General features: G+C 44.3%; 1 protein-coding gene across 1 annotated transcript; it reads left to right on the top strand.

Moving 5' to 3' along the window:
* The first annotated feature begins 9120 nt into the window (after positions 1-9120).
* Positions 9121-25397, top strand: LOC142194156 (odorant receptor 131-2-like). The gene is made up of 3 exons (XM_075263172.1): positions 9121-9182; positions 23544-23610; positions 24444-25397. The coding sequence occupies exons 1-3, from the start codon at positions 9121-9123 to the stop codon at positions 25395-25397; spliced, it is 1083 nt and encodes a 360-aa protein (XP_075119273.1).
* The last annotated feature ends 695 nt before the right edge of the window (positions 25398-26092 follow it).

Here is a 26092-nt window from a genome sequence, read left to right as displayed (position 1 = left end):
TGCAAATTGGATGGTAACAAGTCTTCTATGGGAATCTTACACTTGAAAGGAAAGAGAAGAACATGCCAAGGTTAGTCCAAAAATATACATAAACTTCTCTTGTGCTGCACCTACATCTGGAATGCGTATGTCACAGTCAGACTAACATGGAAACCAAAAATGTCAATATTTCGAGGGACTTACCACAACTCCTGTCTATAAATGCATGTTATGCCACCATTCTTGACCACAGTCCATTATATCTCTAAGATAGTTTGGTCGTGTAGGCTTCATAGGTCCCATTCTATATGCAGATGAGTGGTACTCTGTGGTCTTACAGAGGTCTTCCAGGATTATGATATTGATGTCCATCATCTATTCTTAGGATAGGCCATGAATATGTAAATCAGTAATGTTTGAGCTCAGGAGCCCCACCAATCAGATGCTTGAGAAGCTTGTGGTGCTTTGTCTTCTCAGGGCAGCAACATCATGTCCATAAGTCACATGGCCATGCAGTTCAATCCCATTAAAATGAATGGATTTGAGCTGAAATATCAGTATACAATGTACGGCATTGTTCTTGGTAAGTAGTGAAGAGGCAACAGACAACAATATCATAGTCCTGAAAATGCATTGAAAGGGGTTGCTGTGCGTTACCTTATCCACCACCCAGACACTGGTGCCCACTTCATTAGACGCCTCTGTCTCTGTCCACACCACCATAAGGAAACTTGGTATCACCGCCCATTACATGTCCTGACAACAACATTCACCCACCATCACCTTCATTTGCAAGGTTGTCGTGAATGAGAAGCCCGGACTGTACAGACTGGAGCCAAATCATCTATAGTGGTGAATCCAGGATCTGTTTGGGATCAGAGCGCTTCAAACCTGCCTGTACTGTGGAGCAATACACTATCGTGTGATGGTGTGGGGGCCATCATATAGTCACCATATAAGTCACAATATTGAGTTACAAGACTCGGTCAATGCTCAACTAAGAAGTAAAAGTGGTAGAAGGAGGGGATTATAACCCTTTGTGTGCCTCCTGATTATATAGCATAATAGGGCATATATATAGGGCATAACATTGGGTGGAAGAGAAGATGGAGAGCAGAATGAACTCTGCCATGGAGGACATGATCGCCTCCAAACTTTGTGCCACCTGTTCCCCTATCTATGCCCTTACCATGTGTTCCAAACCATTGATGGGTTTCATCTCATGGTGCTATCTTTGACCATATCTCTAGATCAGTAGTCTCCAACTTTGTCTCTCCAGTTGTGGTGAAGCCAAAAATTCCCAACAAGCTTCACTATAGCCACTGGTTGAAGACCTTTTCTCAAGGATATGGACACTTGGAAGTGGGTCACTAAGATAAATACCACCTATAGACTTAGCATCTACATGTAAGTCAATGGATACTCACAGTTGTACATTCAGCATGGCAGTAAAGACACACGAGGGGTTTGCCTGCTCTTCTCCGAAGCTTCTGTAGGGTGCATATATTTATACTGGTAAGGGAGGCTCCCGGTAGACTGAGATGTCTACTGGAGGAATCAGTGAGCGTACTTTATGATCACGGCAGCACAGAGATCAATAGTATTTCCAGTATCTTATTTTGAGGAACTAAATGAGTCTCCTGAGATATTCTTACAGAGATCATGGCTTTCCTTATACAATCTTAAATAAGAGTATAACACGTAGAATGGAAGTTGCTTCGAGGGCATGATTAAAGATGAACAAACCGGATGGGAATGATTAAAGATCAGGGTTGAGCGATCGGGATCGGGAAAGATCGATACCGATCAGCGATCGAGCAAATTTCGTGATAGAGATCGGCTGGAAAATGATCGAAAATCGGATTTTACAAACGATCTCAAGATCGGCTCAACCCTATTAAAGATAAAAGTTTCTAACTCAACTCAAACCAGAAACTTTGGGGTTTTCCATCCACAAATCACTATTATACCTAAGTCTGAAGATACCCCAAGAATGATAAGTGAAGGCCCAGGGAATATAAATACTTATATTCACCTTCCCTCACCACTCCGGGGCCTAGGCAGGGTCCAGCATTCCCTCAGGGCCCACTTTAGTCATCTCTAAGACTCTTCTGGTCTCTTGGGTAGCACTACGCCCCCAAAAACTACTGAAACCTGTGATTGGACTTCGGAGGTCATGCAGGGTACATAACATCATGACGTTTGTGTTAAAGCATCATGCCCCATGTGACTGCTAAGGCCTAAATGCAAGCCTCTACAGTCCTCCAGGGCCCATGACATCACACAGGAGGCTGAAAGACGCATCTCTCATGGGCCTTCACTTTTTATACTCATAGGCCTGAAGAGATCCTAGAGGATAGTAATACATTTTTTGGATATAGTAATAGCACCTCCCATTTCTCATTAGATACATTGCACTTATTGTTGCCAAATATTCCGTTCACAAACTTGGCCCTGCTATATCAGTAGGGTATTTTTTAATGCATATATTAAGAATTCATAGTATAGTTTGGGAGCTACTGGAGCACCATGACATGAAGCATGTGGGGCCCAACCTGGGAGAAAACAACCACGCCTTTCTCATTTTGAACAACACCTTTAAATGTTTTTGGACTGTAGGATCAAATCTATAGTGACGGGTAGTAACTACAGATGGGTGAACCTCACAAGATGCATTTCCCCAAATACTTATGGGTTCACCAGCCAGTTTCTTTTTTAGTCAAACTTGTTCGGCTTGAACTAGAAGTTCTATTATTATTATCGGTGGTCTCTTCAATATTGCCTAACCTCTCCTGGCTCTCTTACCTCTTCTGGCTTTTTCTAGCCTCCTGTTTGATGTCACCTGCTCGGGAAACCACTGACGCCTGTGATTGTCGTGCCCTCCTGTGATTGGTCTTCAGTGGTCCACCAGTTACCATGATATCACCCAGGAGGCCACAAGACCACCAAAGAGGACCATTAGTGAGAACAGAAGAGGTGAGACAATGTAAGACAACAGAGTATAATAGTGATTTGGGAATAATGAACCCAAGAGTTTTTGTTGAGCCCGAATCTTTTGTTAAATATGGGTTGAATTTGTTTCAATCATCTCTACAGGTAACCAAGAAGGATAGTCAGAAAAACGTTTCCCCATGACTATCGGAGTAGTGTCAATTCAGTTTGGAAATAGATAACAAAGGAAAGATGTGTGGTGCGGTGCGAGCAGAGAACCAGAACCTTGGCGGAGTAGTACTGTGTACTACTGATGAAACCTTCTGGCTGAAATGGTCACTGCCATGTGAAAGCATAGAGAAAGGCAAGAGGAACAATTACAGGGATCAAACCTAGCAAACAGCCCAGGCAGGAGGATAAGGTATCCATTTTGTGGGAAGAGATTAGAGAGATAAGGTGTCAGACAGTCAGAATGTGATAGACAGAATAATACACAGATAATATAGTATAGTGTTAGGCCTGGGGACTTTGGTTTAATAAGTAGATGGAGAGACATAGAAATCTCTGTTTGTCACATTGTGTCAGTGAAGTGATGTACCAGTGTGACGGGGCTGCAGATTCATCAATCTCAATCATAATTCTCAGACTCAAAATATCAAATTCCCATAGGTCAAATACATCCAGGAGTTCCCTCTCTTATTCTGCAAGGATGTACCTGTATGTCTTTGCAGTGTTAAGCAACTGCACAACTGGGGAGCTGGCGTTAAAAAGAGGGCTGGAAAAAAACAGGACAGGGGGCAAACAAAAGAAGGAGGAGTGTAAACACTGGTGCAAGTACCGCCAGTAGCTGCAGGACTGTTGTAATTCCTGTAAATGGAGATTAATTTTTTGATTATATAGCTGGACACATCTGATCATCTCATTAAAAGGAGGACATTGCATTTGAGAGTGATGTGATTTTGAGTCAGGCTTCTGTGTGCTCCTCCTCCTCCTACATAACACATAATTTACTGCAGAGCCTTTCTGGACTGGAAACCATGTCCCTTTCACATTCTTCACTGACACAGATCCCTGGTAGTGTTGTGGCCCTTGCTGAGTGATCTGCTTCTCCTAGTCATAGCAGTCTTCCTCCTCTTTTTGATGAGTTGGACACAGTCAGCATTATGTGCATGCAGAGGAAGAAGAAATGACTGTTGGTGGTGAAGATAGTAGTGGTGGGGGGTGTGGTACTACTACTACTGCCTTGGAGCCTGGGGGATATCTGGTGGTGGAAATTCTGAGGGTGTCCATGGCCATGATGATGTGTTAAAATAAAGCAAGAAAGACGATGATGATGATGATGATGATGATGATGACGTTGTTGATGAGATGATTGTCTTGCAGATAGAACCTTGCAACTAGGTCAGGTTGACAAGGTGCCATCAGATGAAGTGGGTGGTGCAGTGGTGCTATAAGGATTCCAGCCATTGCTCCGGTACAAAAAAAGCCTGCCCTCAGAAGACTTAGGGGAACCACTCAAGGTTGGGGTGGTGGGGGCGGTGGCACTTGGGGTGGTAATGGCAGACATGTTTCTGGTGCTGATGATGTTGGTGGAAGCAACTACATAAGGTCATCTCCCATATGGGTATTTTTTTGTACATTGCTAAATGATAATTTCATGGCAATGTGCAAGATTTGCAAGCAGGAGCCTAGCCATGATTGTACAGGAACAAAGGTAGGAATAAAATCTCTACGTACTCACATGAAAAAACATCACTCTCTTAATTGGACAAATAGACTTGACAGTGAAGCTGGCAGGGGAAGTGTGCAAGACCATTTTACTCCTTCGATTCATGATGTTCCTGGTATGCAGACCACATCTACACATAGAACATAGAACATGGTCATGGTTATCAACATCATCATCACCAACATCAGTCATCCATAAGGGAATGTGTCCAGGAGACAAGAATATGTCCCAGTCATCTGACAGTGGTGTAAATTAACTCACACCTGGACAATCTACTGGCAGTGCAGTCGCTGTCATACAATTTAGTGGATTCCATTATTTTTCACCAACTGATGGCAAGTGCTCAACCTCAATGGAGGACACCTAGCCAGCATTTTACTATATGTCGGAGAAAATAGGCCTTTCTTTGGGCACACCAATCTTGGGAAAGGTGCACGCCACCATCGACACATGGAGCTGCTATTATGGATAAGGACAATAGATGGCTTTCACCATGGACCACTGGATCAATGCATGGTCGCATGTCCTCAATAATTTCAACCACTGTCACCATTCCATTAAACATGTGTTACGGCTTGGTCCATCATATTAGGATGCCGAAGAACCACAGGATGTTACCAGAATCCACAAGAAAGGTGAGTATACAGTAATAGAGATGAGCAAACAGTAAAATGTTCGAGGTTCGATATTCGTTTCGAGTAGCCCCTCAATATTCGACTACTCGAATCGAATATCGAACCCTATTATAGTCTATGGGGGGAAAATGCTCCTTTCAGGGGTAGGCAACGTTTGATCAAATTATACTTACCAAGTCCACGAGTGAGGGTCGGGCTGGATCCTCCAAGAAGTCTTCTCCGTGCAGCTTCCCCGCGGCGTCTTCCGGCTCTGAATTCACTCTGCTAGGCATCGGGCCTGGGCAGAGCCGACTGCACATGCCCGCACTACAAGCAGACATGCGCAGTCGGCTCTACTGTATAGCATTCGGCCAATCAATGCTGGTTCTGCATCAAACTTTTACATTCGAATAGCGAGTGGTACTCAATCAAGTACGAGTATTTCGAATACCGTAGTATTCGATCGAATACCTACTCGATCGAGTACCACTCACTCATCTCTATACAGTAACTGTTTTTTAGGTTTACTCATCTTCCCCAGGACATTACTTAATATATACTCGGGTCCGAGGAGACCCCAGAGTAGAATAGTGTTTCATGGAGGGGCAAACTCCAAAGGATACAGGTTCAGGTGTAACCTGAAAGTTTTAGAAAATTAGGGTTGAATCCAGTTCAATCCAAATCCGTTCACTCATACCTAAATGGTGCCCACTCTGCCGACCACTACTGTATGCTAAACAAGGGACAAAATCCCCATTAGTCTAATTGGTGGAGTCCTAGTGGTCAAACCCCCACTGATCTGCTAATTCTCCTCTAGTACCGCAGATAACTTGCTATGATGGGGAAAACTCCTTTAAATCTTTGCTTCTGAGCTATATTCATGATGGTTATTACATCGGCCCAGTATAAAGATGGTCCCTGAGACATTACTGACTAATATGCGACATATTTCATGTTCCCTGTAATATTAATCCTACCACTTTGTCACCAGCCGTGTCAGCTCCATCAAACAGAATACTAGAAATTTCCTAATGATCCACATGGGAGCCGAGCTGAGAAAATGGGGCCCCGGGGGCATCTGTTAGCACTTCTACAGGGGTTAAAGGGCTTATAAAACGTACCCAAATGACAGAACATAAATAGCGTAATGGGTGAACGTGAACTCTGCACATCTACTGAGTGTCTGCTGGGGAGAACCGGTGCCGAAATCTCAATGAAATCACATTCCGCGAGTAAGTTGCATTTATATTATGTTATCACTTTTCTATTTTACGATATGATAGGTTTGTATTATGGTCATGTCCAGTGGTCGGTCATGTTGGTGGTCGTAGTGTCCTATGTATAGAGTATAATAGAGTTACATTAGGGTTATGTCTATTTGTCGGGTTGGGAGTTGTGGTGTACTACAGTATATACTGTGTACAGTGTAATATATTTGTCTTACTTAACAGAAATGGCAATACATATTTGCAATACCTGACTACCAGGACCGGACGTACGGAGGTTGAGATATGTTGCTTTACGGCTTGTATATAACTCCCATAGACTGAATGTGATCTATAGAAACAGTGTACTGTACTGTAAATGTAGAACTAGCGATTAGAGATGAGCGAGTAGTGTTCGATCGAGTAGGTGTTCGATCGAATACTACGGTATTTGAGATACTCGTACTCGATCGAACACTACTAGCTGTTCGAAGTTTAAGGTTTGATGCAGAACCAGCGTTGATTGGCAGAATGCTATACATTCTGCCAATCAACGCTGGTTCTTCTCTTACCTTTAGAAGTTTTCTCCGTGCAGCGTCCCCGCGGCGTCTTCCGGCTGGAATTCACTCTGTCTAGGTATTCGGCCTAGGCAGAGCCGACTGCGCATGCGCGGGCATGCCCTCGCATGCGCAGTCGGCTCTGCTCAGGCGTCGGGCCGGGCAGAGCCGACTGCGTATGTCCGCGCATGACCGTGCATGCGCAGTCGGCTCTGCCTAGGCCCCAATGCCTAGGCAGAGTGAATTCCAGCCAGAAGAAGACGCGGGGACGCTGCACCGGGAGAAGACTTCAAGGACAATCCAGCCCGACCATCACTCGTGGACTTGGTAAGTATAATTTTATCGAATTTTGCGTACCCCTGAAACGAGCATTTCCCCCCCATAGACTATAATGGGGTTCGAAATCCGTTCGAACAGTCGAACAGTGTGCGGCTGTTCGAATCGGATTTTGAACCTCGGACATTTTAGTGTTCGCTCATCTCTACTAGAGATACATTGTACGAAAAAATATTACACATCTCATGCTTACCTTTTGTCACCTCTCCAGGGCTCTGGTCTTGTCCAATCTCCTGGGTGAAGTCAGAAACCACTGAGGACTATGATTGGGGCCCAGTAGTCATAAGGAGGGCATCAACATCATGACACCCTAAAGAGGTGATGAAAGGTGAATATAAGGCTAGGTTCACATCTGTGTTGGGGAAACCATAGGAGAATCCAATTCAACCTAAAATCAGTGGTGAGAAAAGTCCTGCACGGAGGACTTTTCTCACCACCGTTTTCAGTAGAAGAACGTCTAAAACCTGATGGACACCCATTATAGTCTATGGGTTCCACAGGTGTCTGCGGGGTAACCTGTTTTTAGTGGACAAGCTCTCCGTCATTCAGATCACCATGTGGTCCCAAAAGATGGAGAGACCAATGATCGTGTGAACCTAGCATTAGCAGATTATTATTTACCTGCACCTCTCCGGTCCCTCAGATTATTATAACTGGTCAGAAAAGACCCCCAGTTTTCTACGAGATTGTATCAGATTTTATTTCTTCATCCTGAATCATCTTCTCTTTTCTTCTAGGTTCTTTGTACTGGGGAGAAGAACCATTATTTTGCCGTCATGACCACATTGACCATGTACAGTAATATGACCCAGGTGGCCAGCTCCATCAGTTCAGTGCCGGACACGATGAAGACTTTTCTATATGTCTTAGTCTCCAGTTGCTTCTTCCTTTTCCTCTTCTTCATCTCTCTTATACTGCACATCTTCTTCACCACTCCTCACATCCGAGATCATGCCCGCTACATCCTCTTTGCTCATATGCTGATCAACGACACCGTGTTCCTGGTGCATGGACTTTTCCTTTTAGTGACCGGGGTGAACTTTATATATGTACCAGTTCCTATTTGCTATTTTACAATCTCTCTGGCCTCAGCCTCATTTAAGGTCACCCCCTATAGCCTGGCGGCCATGGCTTTGGAACGCTATGCAGCTGTATGTTTCCCACTAAGACATGTGACTCTTTGTAGTCCACAAAAGTCTTATTATACCATTATCGTCATCTGGTTTATCGGACTTACACCCAACATCATTGACTTCATCTTCCTATGGGCTTTGGTTGACAAAAAATTCTTCTCACTTAGCATCCTGTGCAGACAAGAAAACATGGTAGTGAACCTTGTCCAAGGCCTTCTGCTAAACAGTTCCATCATCCTCACCCTAGTGTCCTCAGGACTTATTATTGCCTTCACCTACATTCGAGTCATCTCCATTGCAAAGAATATGAGTTTTCGTCATGACTCTGCCTTAAAAACTGGAAAAACCGTCCTGCTCCACGCCGTGCAGTTTCTCCTGTGCTTATTTTCTTTGACATCTGGTATTCTTGAGGATCAGTTTAGAAGTAATACCTTCTATCTCCCTACTTTCAACTTTCTCATCTTCATGTGTCTGCCGCGGTTCCTCAGCCCCATCATTTATGGATTGAGGGACCAATTCCTTAGAAAATGTATAAGGAAACTTCAATTTGTAAAACAGTAAGGTTATAGAGTTGAAATTTGATGAAGTGCAACTAAAGATACAACAAGGAATTATGGGAAATCATGGTGAACTAGAATGGACTCCACGACCATTGGACATAGACAAAGTCTTCTTCGTCTTGTCCTCAACTCTGAACGGTAATAATACCCAAGTAGACAGTTCTGGTGATATAATCACGGACACATTGAAAATTTTTCTGCGTGTCTTAATCTACTTTTGTTTAATTCTTTTCCTCTTCTTCATCTCTCTTATCCTGCACATCTTCTTTACCACCCCTCAAATCCGAGAGCACGCCCGCTTTGTTCCAATGCTGATCACCTTGTATATGGTGGATAGGCTTTTTCTTTTTGGTGGCCATAGTGAATGAAGTATACGAACCTGTTCCTATCTGTTATGTTATGATCTCTCTGGCAACAGCCACATTTCGGGTAACCAACGATGGCTTGGAAGACATGAGTTTGGAATGCTATGTAGCTATGTTTCCTGAGGCATGTATCTCTTTGTACCCCTTGACGATCTAATTATGCCATGTGGTTCTTTGGACTTCTATCCAACAGAGTTGTGTATCACCATCCAGTATATTTTGGTAGACAAGAAATTCTCTCTTAGAATTATTTGTAGCTGAGAATACATAATAGTGAACCTTGTCCAAGGCCTCCTGAATACCAGTTTCTTTGCCATCATTGTCTCAGCAGGGGAGAAAGAGGGGAGAAACACATTGCTATTGGAAGCAGTGAAAAGCTCCAGACACTGAACTCCCTATCCAAGGGATCTGGGGGGTCATTCTTGGTGTCTATGTGAACATCGTTACAAACCCCATCATACCCCTCGCCTGATACTACAGTCATCCGGCGAAGAGTTATGGCTGTCTATATTTATCTGGTTCTAGGATGTAGGCCAGGACCTCTTTTCCTGGTGACGTCACACAGGGAGGAGACTAGGATAGTTATATGGTCTTAGACCAGGGAAGGGGGTGAGTTCTTATCGTGGGAGAGATGTGAAGACACCTGAGTATTGCTCACTTATGAAAGTACCCTGAGGCCTAGCAGTCAAAGCCCCAACACACCAGACTGCCGATCCGTTTGGTATTCTTTTCACTTTTTAATCCCATTTTATTTTTCTGTACTGTATTCCTTATTTTCACCTGTATTTGCTTGACCATCCACTGATGTATATTCTGTATGCGTAAGCGGTTAGTACCGACCCACTTGGGTTAATAAATATATAAAATTTATAAAGTTTTTTTCATATTATTCTATGAACTCAGGCACTCATGGGTTGTGAGTCAGGGTAAGAGGGGGGCCAAAGGAAGACCAAGCGGCTTCTGACAGTGGTATCCTTTACAACAGGGGTCTGCCATCAGGTTAAGATTTGAGCTAAACAGTAGCTCAAAATGTTCACTATTTTAAGAAATAATTTGGACCCCACTCAGTCCTTCCCATGCTCCCTTTGGCTTAACACAGTCCCTTTGTGACCAATATAGTAATGGTTCCCTACTCTATGTAACTTACAATGGTGATGCCTGCTTAGGGCCCACATACAGAATAATGCATCCACACACAGAATGTTCCTTGAGTGCCTCCTCACTTGATCATGCCTCCACAGTATCCTTAGTGTCTACCTACACAGTATAATGTCCTCTTAGTTTTCCTGACACAGTATATTGCCCCTGCAGCACAGTATAATGCACCTTTAGTGGTCTCTACATTCCCTCCATAATGCCTCCTTCATGCCCTCACACAAAGCATAAAAAAGACTAATCTCCAACCACAACTGTTAGGGACCTAGTGCTATAACAATGGACAGTTAGTCCTGGGCAACCAGAATCCCCCGCACAACTAGGCAATACAGCACTGAGTGTCCATTGCCCTCCAAATCGGTGCAGAACTAGGCCCCAAAGGTCTTTGCCAGAGCTCCTGATGGTGGAGTTGAACTTGGTAAATTCTGGAACCGAGAACCACAGCCACCCAGAGAGCATTACACACACCGTGCACCCCAAGTTGCAGTGGAACCAGAAAAACCCAAAGCCACTCAACTAGGCGGGTGAAGAAACACAAGAAGCTGGTCAGCAGGGTTGAGTGCAGTACGGATGATCACCAGTGGATGGCGGAAGCACCTCAAGAAGTCGTACAGGCCGGGTTGGTACACAGGAGGTCACGCAGAAACCAGGGGTAGTCAGGACGTAGTCAAACAAGCCAGGTCGGTATACAGGAGGTCACGAGGTAACAGAGAATGCAGCAGAAGAGTAGTCTGAAGAGCTGGGTCATACACTGGAGGTCACTAGCTATCCAAATCATAGGTCAAGGAGAGGTGGTCTAGGAGGCAGGCAGGGTCATACATGGAAAGCCAAAACACATGAACACAGTAGGAGGCAGGAGAAGAACTACAGAAATGAACAGAGGGGCAGGGTGAGCTGAACGCAGTGGAAACTGATTAATCATCGGCAGGCCAAGTCACAATGAGGCCTAAATAGCCTCTAGCCCGCCGCTGACCCTCCTGACACCGGAAGCGCTGCTCTGGTCCTAGGAGGAGACCAGAATCCCCCACATACTGCATCGGAGATCCCTCCTCCTCCAGGTATCGGAAGCATGGACATGGAGCCTGAAGCAGAGCATACCGGCAGCCTCCAGCGGAGGCTCCGGCCCACACTTTAACAGTAGCCATGCTCAGGCTATTCATGTGCAGCCAACCAGGACTGTGGCCGATCCCTTTTACTGTGTTATGCCTGTATAAAAGGAACAGCAGTCAGGAGGTCAGATACTCTTGACCACGGTTCATATCATTATGCAACAGCATAGAATCAGCAGTCCAAACAACTGGCAGCCATGGTCTACTAGAGGAGTATGCCTGCCAGAGGACATGGGCAAAGTCAGAAATTAATGAATTTATTTGCTCTGTCCTCATCTTGCTTGTCTCCAGGTAATCCACATTTGATGTTCTGTTATCCCCTTTTTTACTTTGCCCGTTCATGATCACCAATAACTGTCGAGCACCTAAGGATGGAGATGGGACTTTTGGTTGCAGGTCCCAAATTTCTTACAAATGTAACCTTGGTAGTTATGATGATGGAAGAAAGTAAAAAAAAGATGTAGAATCAAAGAATAATACAGAAGACATTTAACATTGTAAACCACCAATCCAGATGTAATAAAGCCGCAATAAAACCGCATCAATTCCTAATGAGTAAAATAGTATAACACAATGAAACATAATATATCAGCAAAGGGAAAAAGAATAAATCAAGCCAGTATCAGCATATATTACCAGACCTGACACATAGGGTAGTCATGCCAATTTCGGATCCACAACATCCTCTAACCCAGAGGTCCCCACACAATGGGTCGTGGACCAGTAATGGGCTGGCCCAGTCGGGGTGACTTCTTTCTGGCCACTAGGTATTGGCTGAAGCTCCTATGCTGCATGTAATACAATGCATAGGAGCTTTGGCAGGCATCTGGTGCAGGACCTGTTTTTCAGAGTAGTCTGCTGGTGTAGCCACCAGTAGATCTCTCTCCACGTACCTGGTTGTTAATGCAACTGCCCTTCCAAAGGTAATATCCCCACACACAAACAAACACAGGTAATAGGGGGCACTACTAGGACTCAATTACTGTAATAGTGCCCCCCCCCCAGCTTAATAACATTACTTGTGGGGGGAAACTCTTACCTGTGAGTGGAGGTGGAGGGTGTTAGGGGGCAACTGCCCCTGGATATGTTGCCGTAGTCCAAATTGATGACGTAATCACGAGTACTCATAGAACAGACAGATAGACACTCAAGTATCGTAATCAGAATGTTCCAAAATTTATTACATATTACTCAGCTTTTCTAGAGGAATAATGGCTGTATGCTAATTTAGGCATAACAAACTACATCATATAGAAATATGAATTATCATTGGTCAAAGTACAAAATGGGCGTTTACAAACTATGAATACGTGTATAAGCAATACATGAGTTAACACATATTTGTCTGTGTCATCCATTTTAGTGTGTAATTATGTTAGCACAGTCTGATGAAATGGATGCCATGACCTTCCAGGTTTCATGCTAGTGGATGACAAACAAAACAAGAGATTAGACCTGACTTCATATCTTGTGAACTTTATGCGTCTTGTTATGGCCATCACGTATTGCGATGTACAAATATGGTAACTTACGTCCGCCAGCATGTAGTATGGAGGGGCAACGAAAAACTGTTTTTAATTAGTTATATTCTAATATGCACATAGACACAAAGATCAGTACATTTAGCCAAAACATAAGCCTCAGGGTTACTGGGAAGCATCTTATCTGTTACTTCTGGCTATACGCTCAGGGTTAGTAGTTACCTTATTTTTCTCTTTTTTTCTAAGTTACAGTTTAGGAACTGGAATTAACCCCTCGCAAGGGGAAGCATGGGAAAATTGGCCTACATGTAAGTTGTCCTTGATACAAAAAAGGTTGTGTACCACTGTTCTTATTGACAGAAATGCACACCAAGTCCTGGAGGAGACTCCTTGGACCCATATACCTTATTAACCAAACCTGGTCACTACGTTTTGGAACATTACTGAAAGAAAGACCAATAAACGTTACATATGGTGTATGTGGGGGAGGCCAAAGCATTTATTTAACAAATAACAAACATAACCAAGAAACAAGTCCATGCCCATTTGAACTGCTGCTCTTTCTTCTTCATCTTGTGCACCCGCCTGTAAGACAGCGGGCACGTAAGTAACAGTATAACGCTCTCTTCTCTGGCATGGACTCCCGCCCAGCTGTGATGACAAAAACCTAAAAGAAAAGAAAATCAACCATGATACTATCCAAAATCAAATAAATAAGGTCAAAAACCAAGAGGGCAGGGTGGGCGGGTGTTCCTCTCACCTGTTACCAGCAGAAGGTAAGCACCAGCCTACGTGCCCCCCTATATAAAGACCCTGTTACTTTTCCTCCTCCATCTCACACACGCCACTTATCTCCAGGGAGAAAACCCCTACATCACCAATCTCCAGGCAAATTAACCCCTTGATCCAATGAGTCCAGAGTCCTTTCCTTATGCAGTTCAGGGCTCTCTAGGACATAGAACACCAGGTGCATTGTCAACAATGCTAAAGCAGATGGCATACAAAGCCTTAAACTGATTTAAAAAATAGTGTATAACACTGTCAGGACTCCTAGGAACCTATCTATAATACATAGTGTATAACACTGTCATGGCTCCTAGGAACCTATCTATAATACATAGTGTATAACACTGTCATGGCTCCTAGGAACCTATCTATAATACATAGTGTATAACACTGTCAGGGCTCCTAGGAACCTATCTATAATACATAGTGTATGACACTGTCAGGGCTCCTAGGAACTTATCTATAATACATAGTGTATGACACTGTCAGGGCTCCTAGGAACCTATCTATAATACATAGTGTATGACACTGTCAGGGCTCCTAGGAACCTATCTATAATACATAGTGTATGACACTGTCAGGGCTCTTAGGAACCTATCTATAATACATAGTGTATGACACTGTCAGGGCTCCTAGGAACCTATCTATAATACATAGTGTATGACACTGTCAGGGCTCCTAGGAACCTATCTATAATACATAGTGTATAACACTGTCAGGGCTCTTAGGAACCTATCTATAATACATAGTGTATAACACTGTCAGGGCTCCTAGGAACTTATCTATAATACATAGTGTATGACACTGTCAGGGCTCCTAGGTACCTATCTATAATACATAGTGTATGACACTGTCAGGGCTCCTAGGAACCTATCTATAATACATAGTGTATGACACTGTCAGGGCTCCTAGGTACCTATCTATAATACATAGTGTATAACACTGTCAGGGCTCTTAGGAACCTATCTATAATACATAATGTATAACACTGTCAGGACTCCTAGGAACCTATCTATAATACATTGTGTATAACACTGTCAGGGCTCCTAGGAACCTATCTATAATACATTGTGTATAACACTGTCAGGGCTCTTAGGAACCTATCTATAATACATAGTATATGACACTGTCAGGACTCCTAGGAACCTATCTATAATACATAGTGTATAACACTGTCAGGGCTCCTAGGAACCTATCTATAATACATAATGTATAACACTGTCAGGACTCCTAGGAACCTATCTGTAATACATAGTGTATGACACTGTCAGAGCTCCTATGAATCTATCTATAATACATAGTGTATGGCACTGCCAGGGCTCCTAGGAACCTATCTATAATACATAGTGTATGACACTGTCAGGGCTCCTAGGACTATATATCTATAATACATAGTGTATAACACTGTCAGGGCTCCTAGGAACCTATCTATAATACATAGTATATTACACTGTCAGGACTCCTATGAACCTATCTATAATACATAGTGTATGACACTGTCAGAACTCCTAGGAACCTATCTATAATACATAGTGTATGACACTGTCAGGGCTCCTAGGAACCTATCTATAAAACATAGTGTATGACACTGTCAGGGCTCCTAGGAACCCATCTATAATACATAGTGTATGACACTGTCAGGGCTCCTAGGAACCCATCTATAATACATAGTGTATGACACTGTCAGAGCTCCTAGGAACCTATCTATAACACATAGTGTATGACACTGTCAGGGCTCCTAGGAACCTATCTATAAAACATAGTGTATGACACTGTCAGGGCTCCTAGGAACCCATCTATAATACATAGTGTATGACACTGTCAGGGCTCCTAGGAACCCATCTATAATACATAGTGTATGACACTGTCAGAGCTCCTAGGAACCTATCTATAACACATAGTGTATGACACTGTCAGAGCTCCTAGGAACCTATCTATAACACATAGTGTATGACACTGTCAGGGCTCCTAGGAACCTATCTATAAAACATAGTGTATGACACTGTCAGGGCTCCTAGGAACCCATCTATAATACATAGTGTATGACACTGTCAGGGCTCCTAGGAACCCATCTATAATACATAGTGTATGACACTGTCAGAGCTCCTAGGAACCTATCTATAACACATAGTGTATGACACTGTCAGGGCTCCTAGGAACCTATCTATAAAACATAGTGTATGACACTGTCAGGGCTCCTAGGAACCTATCTATAATACATAGTGTATGACACTGTCAGAGCTCCTAGGAATCTATCTATAATACATAGCGTATGACACTGTCAGGGCTCCTAGGAACCTATCTATAATACATAGTGTATGACACTGTCAGGGCTCCTAGGAACCTATCTATAATACATAGCGTATGACACTGTCAGGGCTCCTAGGAACCTATCTATAATACATAGCGTATGACACTGTCAGGGCTCCTAGGAACCTATCTATAATACATAGCGTATGACACTGTCAGGGCTCCTATGAACCTATCTATAATACATAGCGTATAACACTGTCAGGGCTCCTAGGAATCTATCTATAATACATAGTGTATAACACTGTCAGGACTCCTAGGAACCTATCTATAATACATAGTGTATGACACTGTCAGGGCTCCTAGGAACCTATCTATAATACATAGTGTATAACACTGTCAGGGCTCCTAGGACTATATATATCTATAATACATTGGTGGCATTGGTGTTAGAACTGGGCCTGTACAACTAGGGTAGAACTAGAGCCTTTTCTTGCTTTGTTTCTGGATTGTGACTGCCCAGTGGGCCATGAAAGCCATATATTGTCCTTGTCCATAATTGCTGCTCCACGTGTCAACAGTGTCCAGCTTTCCCCAGACTGAAGTATCCAAGGATAGGCTCACATTCTCCAACACATGGCCATATAAAGGAGGAACAGCTTTCTTAGGGAAATAATGGCACCTCCATCGAGGTTGAGCACATGCCACCAGTTGGTAACGAACAGCGGAATCCACTAAGTGACTTCTCCTGCAGCAGTTTGAGTTGAGTTGCACAACTGCTGGTTGCTTGGACATATACTGCTGTCTCCTGGCCATACATTCCCTTATGGAAAACTTGTCTTGGAAGAGAATGAGGAATAAGAGAAACAGGTTGTGGTGATCATGATAGTAACAATGATGACCATGTGCTAGGTGTAGATGTGGCCTACCTACAAGGAAGATCATGGGGTGGAGTAAAACAGCCTGGCTCACCTTCATTGCCAATGCCACTGTCAAGTCTATTTTTCTAAGATAGTGATGTCTTTTCATGTGAGATGTCATTCCTAAGTTTCTCCTTGCACATGTTGCCTTTCACCATGGATTTACCATTTGGCAACATACAAAAAAAATTTCCACATGAGAGATGACCACGTGTAGTTTCTTCCACTAGCAACAGCAGAAAGATATCTGCAACTACCATCAGTGCCACCAACCCTACCTGACGAGGTTCCCCTAGGTCTGTCCTGGGCAGACATTTTGGATGATTAGCCTCATTCCCGCGACTTCGTCTTCGTATTGTTGGCATTGATGATCCTCCTATATTGAGCAAATTGCTGCTGTCGGTGGTTTGCCTGTTCCAGCCTTTCAGCAGCTCACAAGCTTTCCTTCTACTTGTCCCTTGCACCGTGCCTGTGATTGTTCCGGCATCTCAGCAGCTCACTGGGACATCATATAATGAGCATGTTGTTGGTGTCAATGATCCTCCTGAGCTCCACTTGAGGAGAACTCTGTGACCTCTGGGTTCCTTCATAGCTTTTGTTGTTTTAGAATTTTTTCGACAAATTAGATTTTCTTTTTCCCAGCATGTTCAAACTGCCAATTTGGATTAAAGGGGTTTTTGTTAGCACGCTGCTTGGAGCAGATCAGATAATATACAGATGCCTGTACACAATGGACTCAGTGTTATCTGTGAATTTACATACAAAGATAACAGACCTGGTTTTATCAGCAACCTGCAATTAGTTGAGATAAGCTGCTGCCAAGAGAAGTGTAATATAGTATATGGACAAAAATTCATAACAGTCATGAAGCCATGTCATTCACCGGGATAAAAAGTAGCCTATACTGTATGTTAATCGAGGTTACAAACTATCCATGTGCCATATTTCATCCAAATCTGTTCATCCGTTTTTGCGTGATTGAGTAGCAAATACACAAACATCCAAACTTTCACATTTATAATATTAGTAGGATATATATAAATGATGCCCCTTCTATTCATAATGTCTCCTAATGAATGCTTTTATAAATGCCCCTTGCTTTCAGAATTATGCCCCATAGCAGCCCCTGCAGCCTCTATTATGCGCCACAGTGGCACAATAGACTGTGGGGCATAATAGAGTTTGCAGGGGGCCACCATGGGTCATAATAGAGGTTGTAGGGGCCACTGTGGGGTATGATAAAGGTTGCTGGGGTCACAGTGTGGCATAAGAGAGGCTGCAGGGGCCGCTGTGGGGCATAATTGCCCTACAACCTCTATTATGCTGGAGCTGCTGCCACCTCTTCTTCACCCAGCGACACATAAGATGTCTGGCTCTCAATGCAGGATGTGTGATGATTAGAGATGAGCGAACACTAAAATGTTCGAGGTTCGAAATTCGATTCGAACAGCCGCTCACTGTTCGAGTGTTCGAATGGGTTTCGAACCCCATTATAGTCTATGGGGAACATAAACTCGTTAAGGGGGAAACCCAAATTCGTGTCTGGAGGGTCACCAAGTCCACTATGACACCCCAGGAAATGATACCAACACCCTGGAATGACACTGGGACAGCAGGGGAAGCATGTCTGGGGGCATAAAAGTCACTTTATTTCATGGAAATCCCTGTCAGTTTGCGATTTTCGCAAGCTAACTTTTCCCCATAGAAATGCATTGGCCAGTGCTGATTGGCCAGAGTACGGAACTCGACCAATCAGCGCTGGCTCTGCTGGAGGAGGCGGAGTCTAAGATAGCTCCACACCAGTCTCCATTCAGGTCCGACCTTAGACTCCGCCTCCTCCGGCAGAGCCAGCGCTGATTGGCCGAAGGCTGGCCAATGCATTCCTATGCGAATGCAGACTTAGCAGTGCTGAGTCAGTTTTGCTCAACTACACATCTGATGCACACTCGGCACTGCTACATCAGATGTAGCAATCTGATGTAGCAGAGCCGAGGGTGCACTAGAACCCCTGTGCAAACTCAGTTCACGCTAATAGAATGCATTGGCCAGCGCTGATTGGCCAATGCATTCTATTAGCCCGATGAAGTAGAGCTGAATGTGTGTGCTAAGCACACACATTCAGCACTGCTTCATCAAGCCAATACAATGCATTAGCCAGTGCTGATTGGCCAGAGTACGGAATTCGGCCAATCAGCGCTGGCTCTGCTGGAGGAGGCGGAGTCTAAGATCGCTCCACACCAGTCTCCATTCAGGTCCGACCTTAGACTCCGCCTCCTCCGGCAGAGCCAGCGCTGATTGGCCGAAGGCTGGCCAATGCATTCCTATGCGAATGCAGACTTAGCAGTGCTGAGTCAGTTTTGCTCAACTACACATCTGATGCACACTCGGCACTGCTACATCAGATGTAGCAATCTGATGTAGCAGAGCCGAGGGTGCACTAGAACCCCTGTGCAAACTCAGTTCACGCTAATAGAATGCATTGGCCAGCGCTGATTGGCCAGAGTACGGAATTCGGCCAATCAGCGCTGGCCAATGCATTCTATTAGCCCGATGAAGTAGAGCTGAATGTGTGTGCTAAGCACACACATTCAGCACTGCTTCATCAAGCCAATACAATGCATTAGCCAGTGCTGATTGGCCAGAGTACGGAATTCGGCCAATCAGCGCTGGCTCTGCTGGAGGAGGCGGAGTCTAAGGTCGGACCTGAATGGAGACTGGTGTGGAGCGATCTTAGACTCCACCTCCTCCAGCAGAGCCAGCGCTGATTGGCCGAATTCCGTACTCTGGCCAATCAGCACTGGCTAATGCATTGTATTGGCGTGATGAAGCAGTGCTGAATGTGTGTGCTTAGCACACACATTCAGCTCTACTTCATCGGGCTAATAGAATGCATTGGCCAATCAGCGCTGGCCAATGCATTCTATTAGCGTGAACTGAGTTTGCACAGGGGTTCTAGTGCACCCTCGGCTCTGCTACATCAGATTGCTACATCTGATGTAGCAGTGCCGAGTGTGCATCAGATGTGTAGTTGAGCAAAACTGACTCAGCACTGCTAAGTCTCTGCATTCGCATAGGAATGCATTGGCCAGCCTTCGGCCAATCAGCGCTGGCTCTGCCGGAGGAGGCGGAGTCTAAGGTCGGACCTGAATGGAGACTGGTGTGGAGCGATCTTAGACTCCGCCTCCTCCAGCAGAGCCAGCGCTGATTGGTCGAGTTCCGTACTCTGGCCAATCAGCGCTGGCCAATGCATTCTATTAGCCCGATGAAGTAGAGCTGAATGTGTGTGCTTAGCACACACATTCAGCTCTACTTCATCAGGCTAATAGAATACATTGGCCAATCAGCGCTGGCCAATGCATTCTATTAGCTTGATGAAGCAGAGTGTGCACAAGGGTTCAAGCGCACCCTCGGCTCTGATGTAGCAGAGCTGAGGGTGCACAAGGGTTCAAGTGCACCCTCGGCTCTCCTACATCAGAGCCGAGGGTGCGCTTGAACCCTTGTGCACACTCTGCTTCATCAAGCTAATAGAATGCATTGGCCAGCACTGATTGGCCAGAGTATGGAATTCGGCCAATCAGCGCTGGCCAATGCATCCCTATGGGAAAAAGTTTATCTCACAAAAATCACAATTACACACCCGATAGAGCCCCAAAAAGTTATTTTTAATAACATTCCCCCCTAAATAAAGGTTATCCCTAGCTATCCCTGCCTGTACAGCTATCCCTGTCTCATAGTCACAAAGTTCACATTCTCATATGACCCGGATTTGAAATCCACTATTCGTCTAAAATGGAGGTCACCTGATTTCGGCAGCCAATGACTTTTTCCAATTTTTTTCAATGCCCCCAGTGTCGTAGTTCCTGTCCCACCTCCCCTGCGCTGTTATTGGTGCAAAAAAGGCGCCAGGGAAGGTGGGAGGGGAATCGAATTTTGGCGCACTTTACCACGTGGTGTTCGATTCGATTCGAACATGGCGAACACCCTGATATCCGATCGAACATGTGTTCGATAGAACACTGTTCGCTCATCTCTAGTGATGATGTCTTATCATTGCTGCCTGCACTGAAATGCAGAGGTCTAAGCCAACCCAGGACAGGTCCACTCAGTTTTGTTTTGGGCTAGTTTAGAAAAAAATACAAAATTGCCGCCCTTCTGAAAGTGCTGCCTGAGGCAGCTGCCTCAGCTTGCCTCATTAGTGGTGTGGGCCTGATTCAGGGGTCTTTTCAGAGTATAATATAGAGTATAATAATCAGAGACTCGGGGGAGGTGATGAAACATGATAAATACTGTTATTAACTCACCTCTCCTGGATCCGGTGTTACTCATAGCAGGCTTCTGGCCTTTACAGTAATGTCCCAGGCGTCACGTGGATGGGTCAGGTTAGCCAGGATAGCTGAAGCAACAAGATGGAGTTTTAGAGGCAGTAAAGGGGTTTTCCATCCCCAAATTGATTGTTCATATTGATGACCTGTTCACAGGTCATCAGTATGTGATCTTTGGGGTCTGACACCCCATCCCTGCACAAATCATCTGTTTTAGCAGCAGGTGCTGGAAACTCCTAGTGGATGGGGAGCATGCACAGACTGTTCCTATTTAAGTAATAGCAGCGGCACTGAAATTTCCGAGAACTACTTCTAGGCAACTGTAGCAATTTCTGGCACCTGGAGGTTGCCACAACAGCTGATCCGAGCAGGGACCAGGTGTTGGACCCCGAAATATCAGCTACTGATGACCTATCCTGTGGTTAGGACATCAGTATGGAAAATACATTTGATGATGCAAAACCCATTTAAGACCAGGAACTGTGAGACTGCCCTACACCATTAGATGTGACCAAGAGTCAGAGGATCAGTACAAAAGACAAATGTTCCAGCCCCCTCCATGTATCATGGTGTATATTGTGAATATTCCTGTAATGGGGAAGTCTTTAATTGACCTCACATCAAGGACACCTCAACCACCATCAGCCATGAATCCTACACCAGGTATTCATTCCCCGTATCACCATCCACTTCATCTATTACCCCTTATCACTGTGCAGAACTAGGGAACGTTTTGGGGAAAAGAACACCATGACTATCGCATGGAAAAGACCAGCCCTATCTGCCATCTTGAATATCTTCCACCCCTCCATCTCCACACTGCACCGCCCAGGGCATTACACCACCCCATTAGCAGCCAAACTTGACATCACTGACAGTAACTTATTCCATAGGAAATCTGAACCTTATAGGATCCCTTGTTATTCACCAGGATACATCTGGCCTTCTCCTTCTTGGAAAACAAAAAGAGTTTGGATCGGGAGGTAAAGAATTCCAATATCCGTACCTGTGGCCAACTGAAGACTATGTTTATTAAGACTTGAATACTAGTACAGTAGGAACCTTGAAGGATCTTATAACTAAAGCTCAAGTCTCAACTATATTTTGGCAACGCGACTATATTTAAGCAGTTGTCATTCTCCTCCCCCAAAATCAATTCTTTCCAGTTCCGATAGACTAGAACATTGCATTAGGCTCTCCATATTGGCCACTTCCACTTGGCTATAGTTTATTCCAATGAAGGCCATATTCAGCAGATGTAGCAGAGATACCCCTGAGCTTAGGATACCAATCCATTAGCTAAGTTGCAAGTTTACAAACTTCTACACTTCAGGGAGACCATTAGAAGTTGGGTTGGGGATTCTTCATCTAGAGACTTTCCTCATTATCCAGACAATTAGGTTGTCATGTGTAGTCATTTGTCATAACCTTCAACAGTACCCTTAAAGGGATAAGAATGATGATGGGTCTAGGGGGAGTTCAGGTAGTAGAACAGTATATAGGCGTCAGTTCTCACAGGGTCCGACACATTATTAAAGAAGGAGCTACGTGACGGTCTACCGGCCTTAGACAATGATGTAGATAAGGCTGGGAGACCAGAGGAGATCCATCCAAATCTTACCATCTGGAGACAGACCGGAGGGAGTCACTGAGGATCACATCAGCTAATGTAAGTATACTATACATTATATACTATACAGAAAATTCCAAGCCACGTCCAGGGGGGTTGACCGGCTAGTAAACACAGGATATGACCACCAATGAAGCAGAGCCACAGGTCACCAGTGGGGTAAGTGATGACTAAGAGATCATTTCTGGGTGTCGCGGGGAACAAGGAAGAATTAAAATTGGGAGATCGGTGAAAAGAGTAGAACTTGTTTTTCACACAATTTTTCCCTTTTTTCGCATTACTGACTGGACAACTTTTCTGCCTTTCTTCTCTTGAGATCATCTCAAGTTCTGTCAGGCTGGAAGTCAATGGTCAATAGATACCATTTCAAGTCTCCCAGATATGTTCTGGTGAGTTCCAGTCAGGCCTCTGGATCGGTTACTCAAGGACATTCACAGAGTTGTCCCTAAGATGCTCTGTGTTGTCTTGGTTGTGTTCTTAGAGTCATCATTGTGTGGTTAGAAGATGAACCTTTGGAGCAGTCTGAGGTCCAGAGCACTTTGGAACAGGTTTTCATAAAGAATATCTCAATTTTGCTCCATTCAGCCTCCTTGTCCCCCATAGCATGATGCTGCCACTATTATGTTTCTCTGTAGGGATGGTAGTGGGCAGTTGATGGGCATTGCAGCTTTCCTCAAAGATGTTGCCACCACCATATCTCACTCAGGGGATGGTTTTGGGCAGGTGATGGGCAGTACTTGGTTTCTTCCAGACATTACACAAAGGATTGAGGCCCAAAGTTTCAGTCTTGGTTCATGAGACCAGAAATTCTTGTTTCTCACAGTCTTACAGCCCTTTAGATGCATTTTACAATCTCCAGGTGGGCTTTCATGTGTCGTCTTTCTGGTGACTCTGACATAAAGGAAGGATTGATGGAGAGCTGTAGTGATGGTTGACCTTCTGGAATTTTGTCCCATCTACACACAGGATCTTTGGAGCTCAGCCAGAGTGACCATTGGGTTCTTGATCACCTTTCTTACCGAGGTCTTTCAATCTGATTACTTAGTATAGTAGGGTGGCCATATCTAGGAAGGCTAAACTTCTTCCATTTATGAATGATAGAGGAACTTTCATTCTCGTAGAATTTTTTTTTTACCCCTTTGCAGGTCTGTGCTAACATACAAACGTGTCTCTGAGGTCTACAACATTACTTTCCTTCTCAAGGCTTGATTTTTGCTTTGATATGCATTGTTGGGTGTCTTTCCACCCCATTGAATGTAAAGTGGTCTTTTGTAGTCCTACCATAGTACATAATCTGACAATGTGGTCAGGAAGTTCTCAGCCATATCATGGTTTTCTGCTCGGTCCATTAATTTACCATTATGTTTTTTCCTCTTTCCAGATACATTTCTCCACATCCTACAAGGGAATGAATTCAACGGGATCCTTAAACAATGGCAACCTAATGTCTCTTTTGAGCGATAGGGTCACCTACATCATCACCGTGGTCTTCTTCATCTTGACTTTGCTTTGCTTCAGCTTTTTTCTCTACTTTATCTCAGTATTATTGATTGTCTACTTCACCACCCCTCGGGTTCGAGAGACTTCCCGATATGTGCTGTTTGCTCACATGCTGGTCAATGACACATTGTATCTCATACTGGGACTCTTTCTCGCCTTGGCTTATCAATTCCTTTACATGTCAGTGCCCGTCTGCTACTTCATCCTTACTCTTACCACCGCCACCTTTAGGATCACACCGTACAACTTGGCGGCCATGGCCCTTGAACGCTACTTAGCCATTTGCTACCCACTGAGATACTTAATGCTCTGTACGGTGAAAAGATCTTATTCTGTGATCACGGCAATGTGGATCCTTGGGTTGCTTCCTAATGCAGCTGATCTAGTTGTACTCAGCACCTCGGTAGAGGAAAGTTTCTTCTCTCAGAACCTTTTGTGTAAGCAGGAAGGGTTAATCGTCCAACCACTACAGGACACCATAAGGTCCTTCACCTTCATAGGTAGTTTGATCCTGGTGGCTCTGGTCATTCTATTCACTTACATCAAGGTTATGTTGATTGCTCGGAAGAGTGGTTCTAGCTCATCGTCCGCCTCCAAAGCTGGGAGGACCGTCATGCTCCACGCGTTTCAGCTCTTCCTTTGTATGGTATCTTTAACGTCTAACATAACTGAGTACTTTGGGGGCAATTACTTTATCATGGTCAATTTCCTAGTCTTCATGTGTTTTCCGAGGCTTCTCAGTCCTCTTATATATGGTATCCGAGATGAAGTGTTCAGTAAATGCATTAGGAAGATGTATTCAACTGTCTATAAGCGTAAAACTGTACAAAAATAATCAGATGTTGGCAATAAAATTTTAAGTTCTTGTTAAGTGTCTGGCTCCTTGCTCATAAATGATGGGTTGTTCTATGATGGGCGTCTGAACGGAACAGTTGTTACTAGGGATGAGTGGACTGGTTTGTAATGAGTCAAGCTCGTAACAAATTGTCCATATATTTCAAGTCTAGTAGAATCTGGAATTTTTGGAATTCGTCATCCACAAACCACTATTATACTCTCTTTAGAATTTAATAAGCAGAGGCCCAAGGAAGATAGGCAAGCATAACAAACAATCTGAAACATCTCTCCAGGATTTCATTGCTACGTCTGGTGCCTCTTCTGACCTTCAAAATGACGTCCACCGCTTCTGGGGACTGCTGAGGTCTATAGTATAAGTTCCTTATTAGAGATGAGCGAGTAGTGTTCGATCGAGTAGGTGTTCCATCGAATACTACGGTATTCGAGATACTCGTACTTGATTGAACACTACTAGCTGTTCGAAGTTTAAGGTTCGATGCAGAACAAGCGTTGTTTGGCAGAATGCTATACATTCTGCCAATCAACACTGGTTCTTCTCTTACCTTTCCGAAGTCTTCTCCGCGCTGTGTCCCCGCGTCTTCTTCCGGGTAGAATTCACTCTGCCTAGGCATCCGGCCTAGGCAGAGCCGACTGCGCATGCGCGGGCATGCCCTTGCATGCGCAGTCAGCTCT

Source organism: Leptodactylus fuscus, chromosome 2 (genome assembly GCF_031893055.1).
Source record: "Leptodactylus fuscus isolate aLepFus1 chromosome 2, aLepFus1.hap2, whole genome shotgun sequence".
NCBI classification, from domain to species: Eukaryota; Metazoa; Chordata; class Amphibia; order Anura; family Leptodactylidae; genus Leptodactylus; species Leptodactylus fuscus.
The sequence above is the reverse complement of the archived record's forward strand: the minus strand, read 5'-3'. Positions and strand labels throughout refer to the sequence as shown.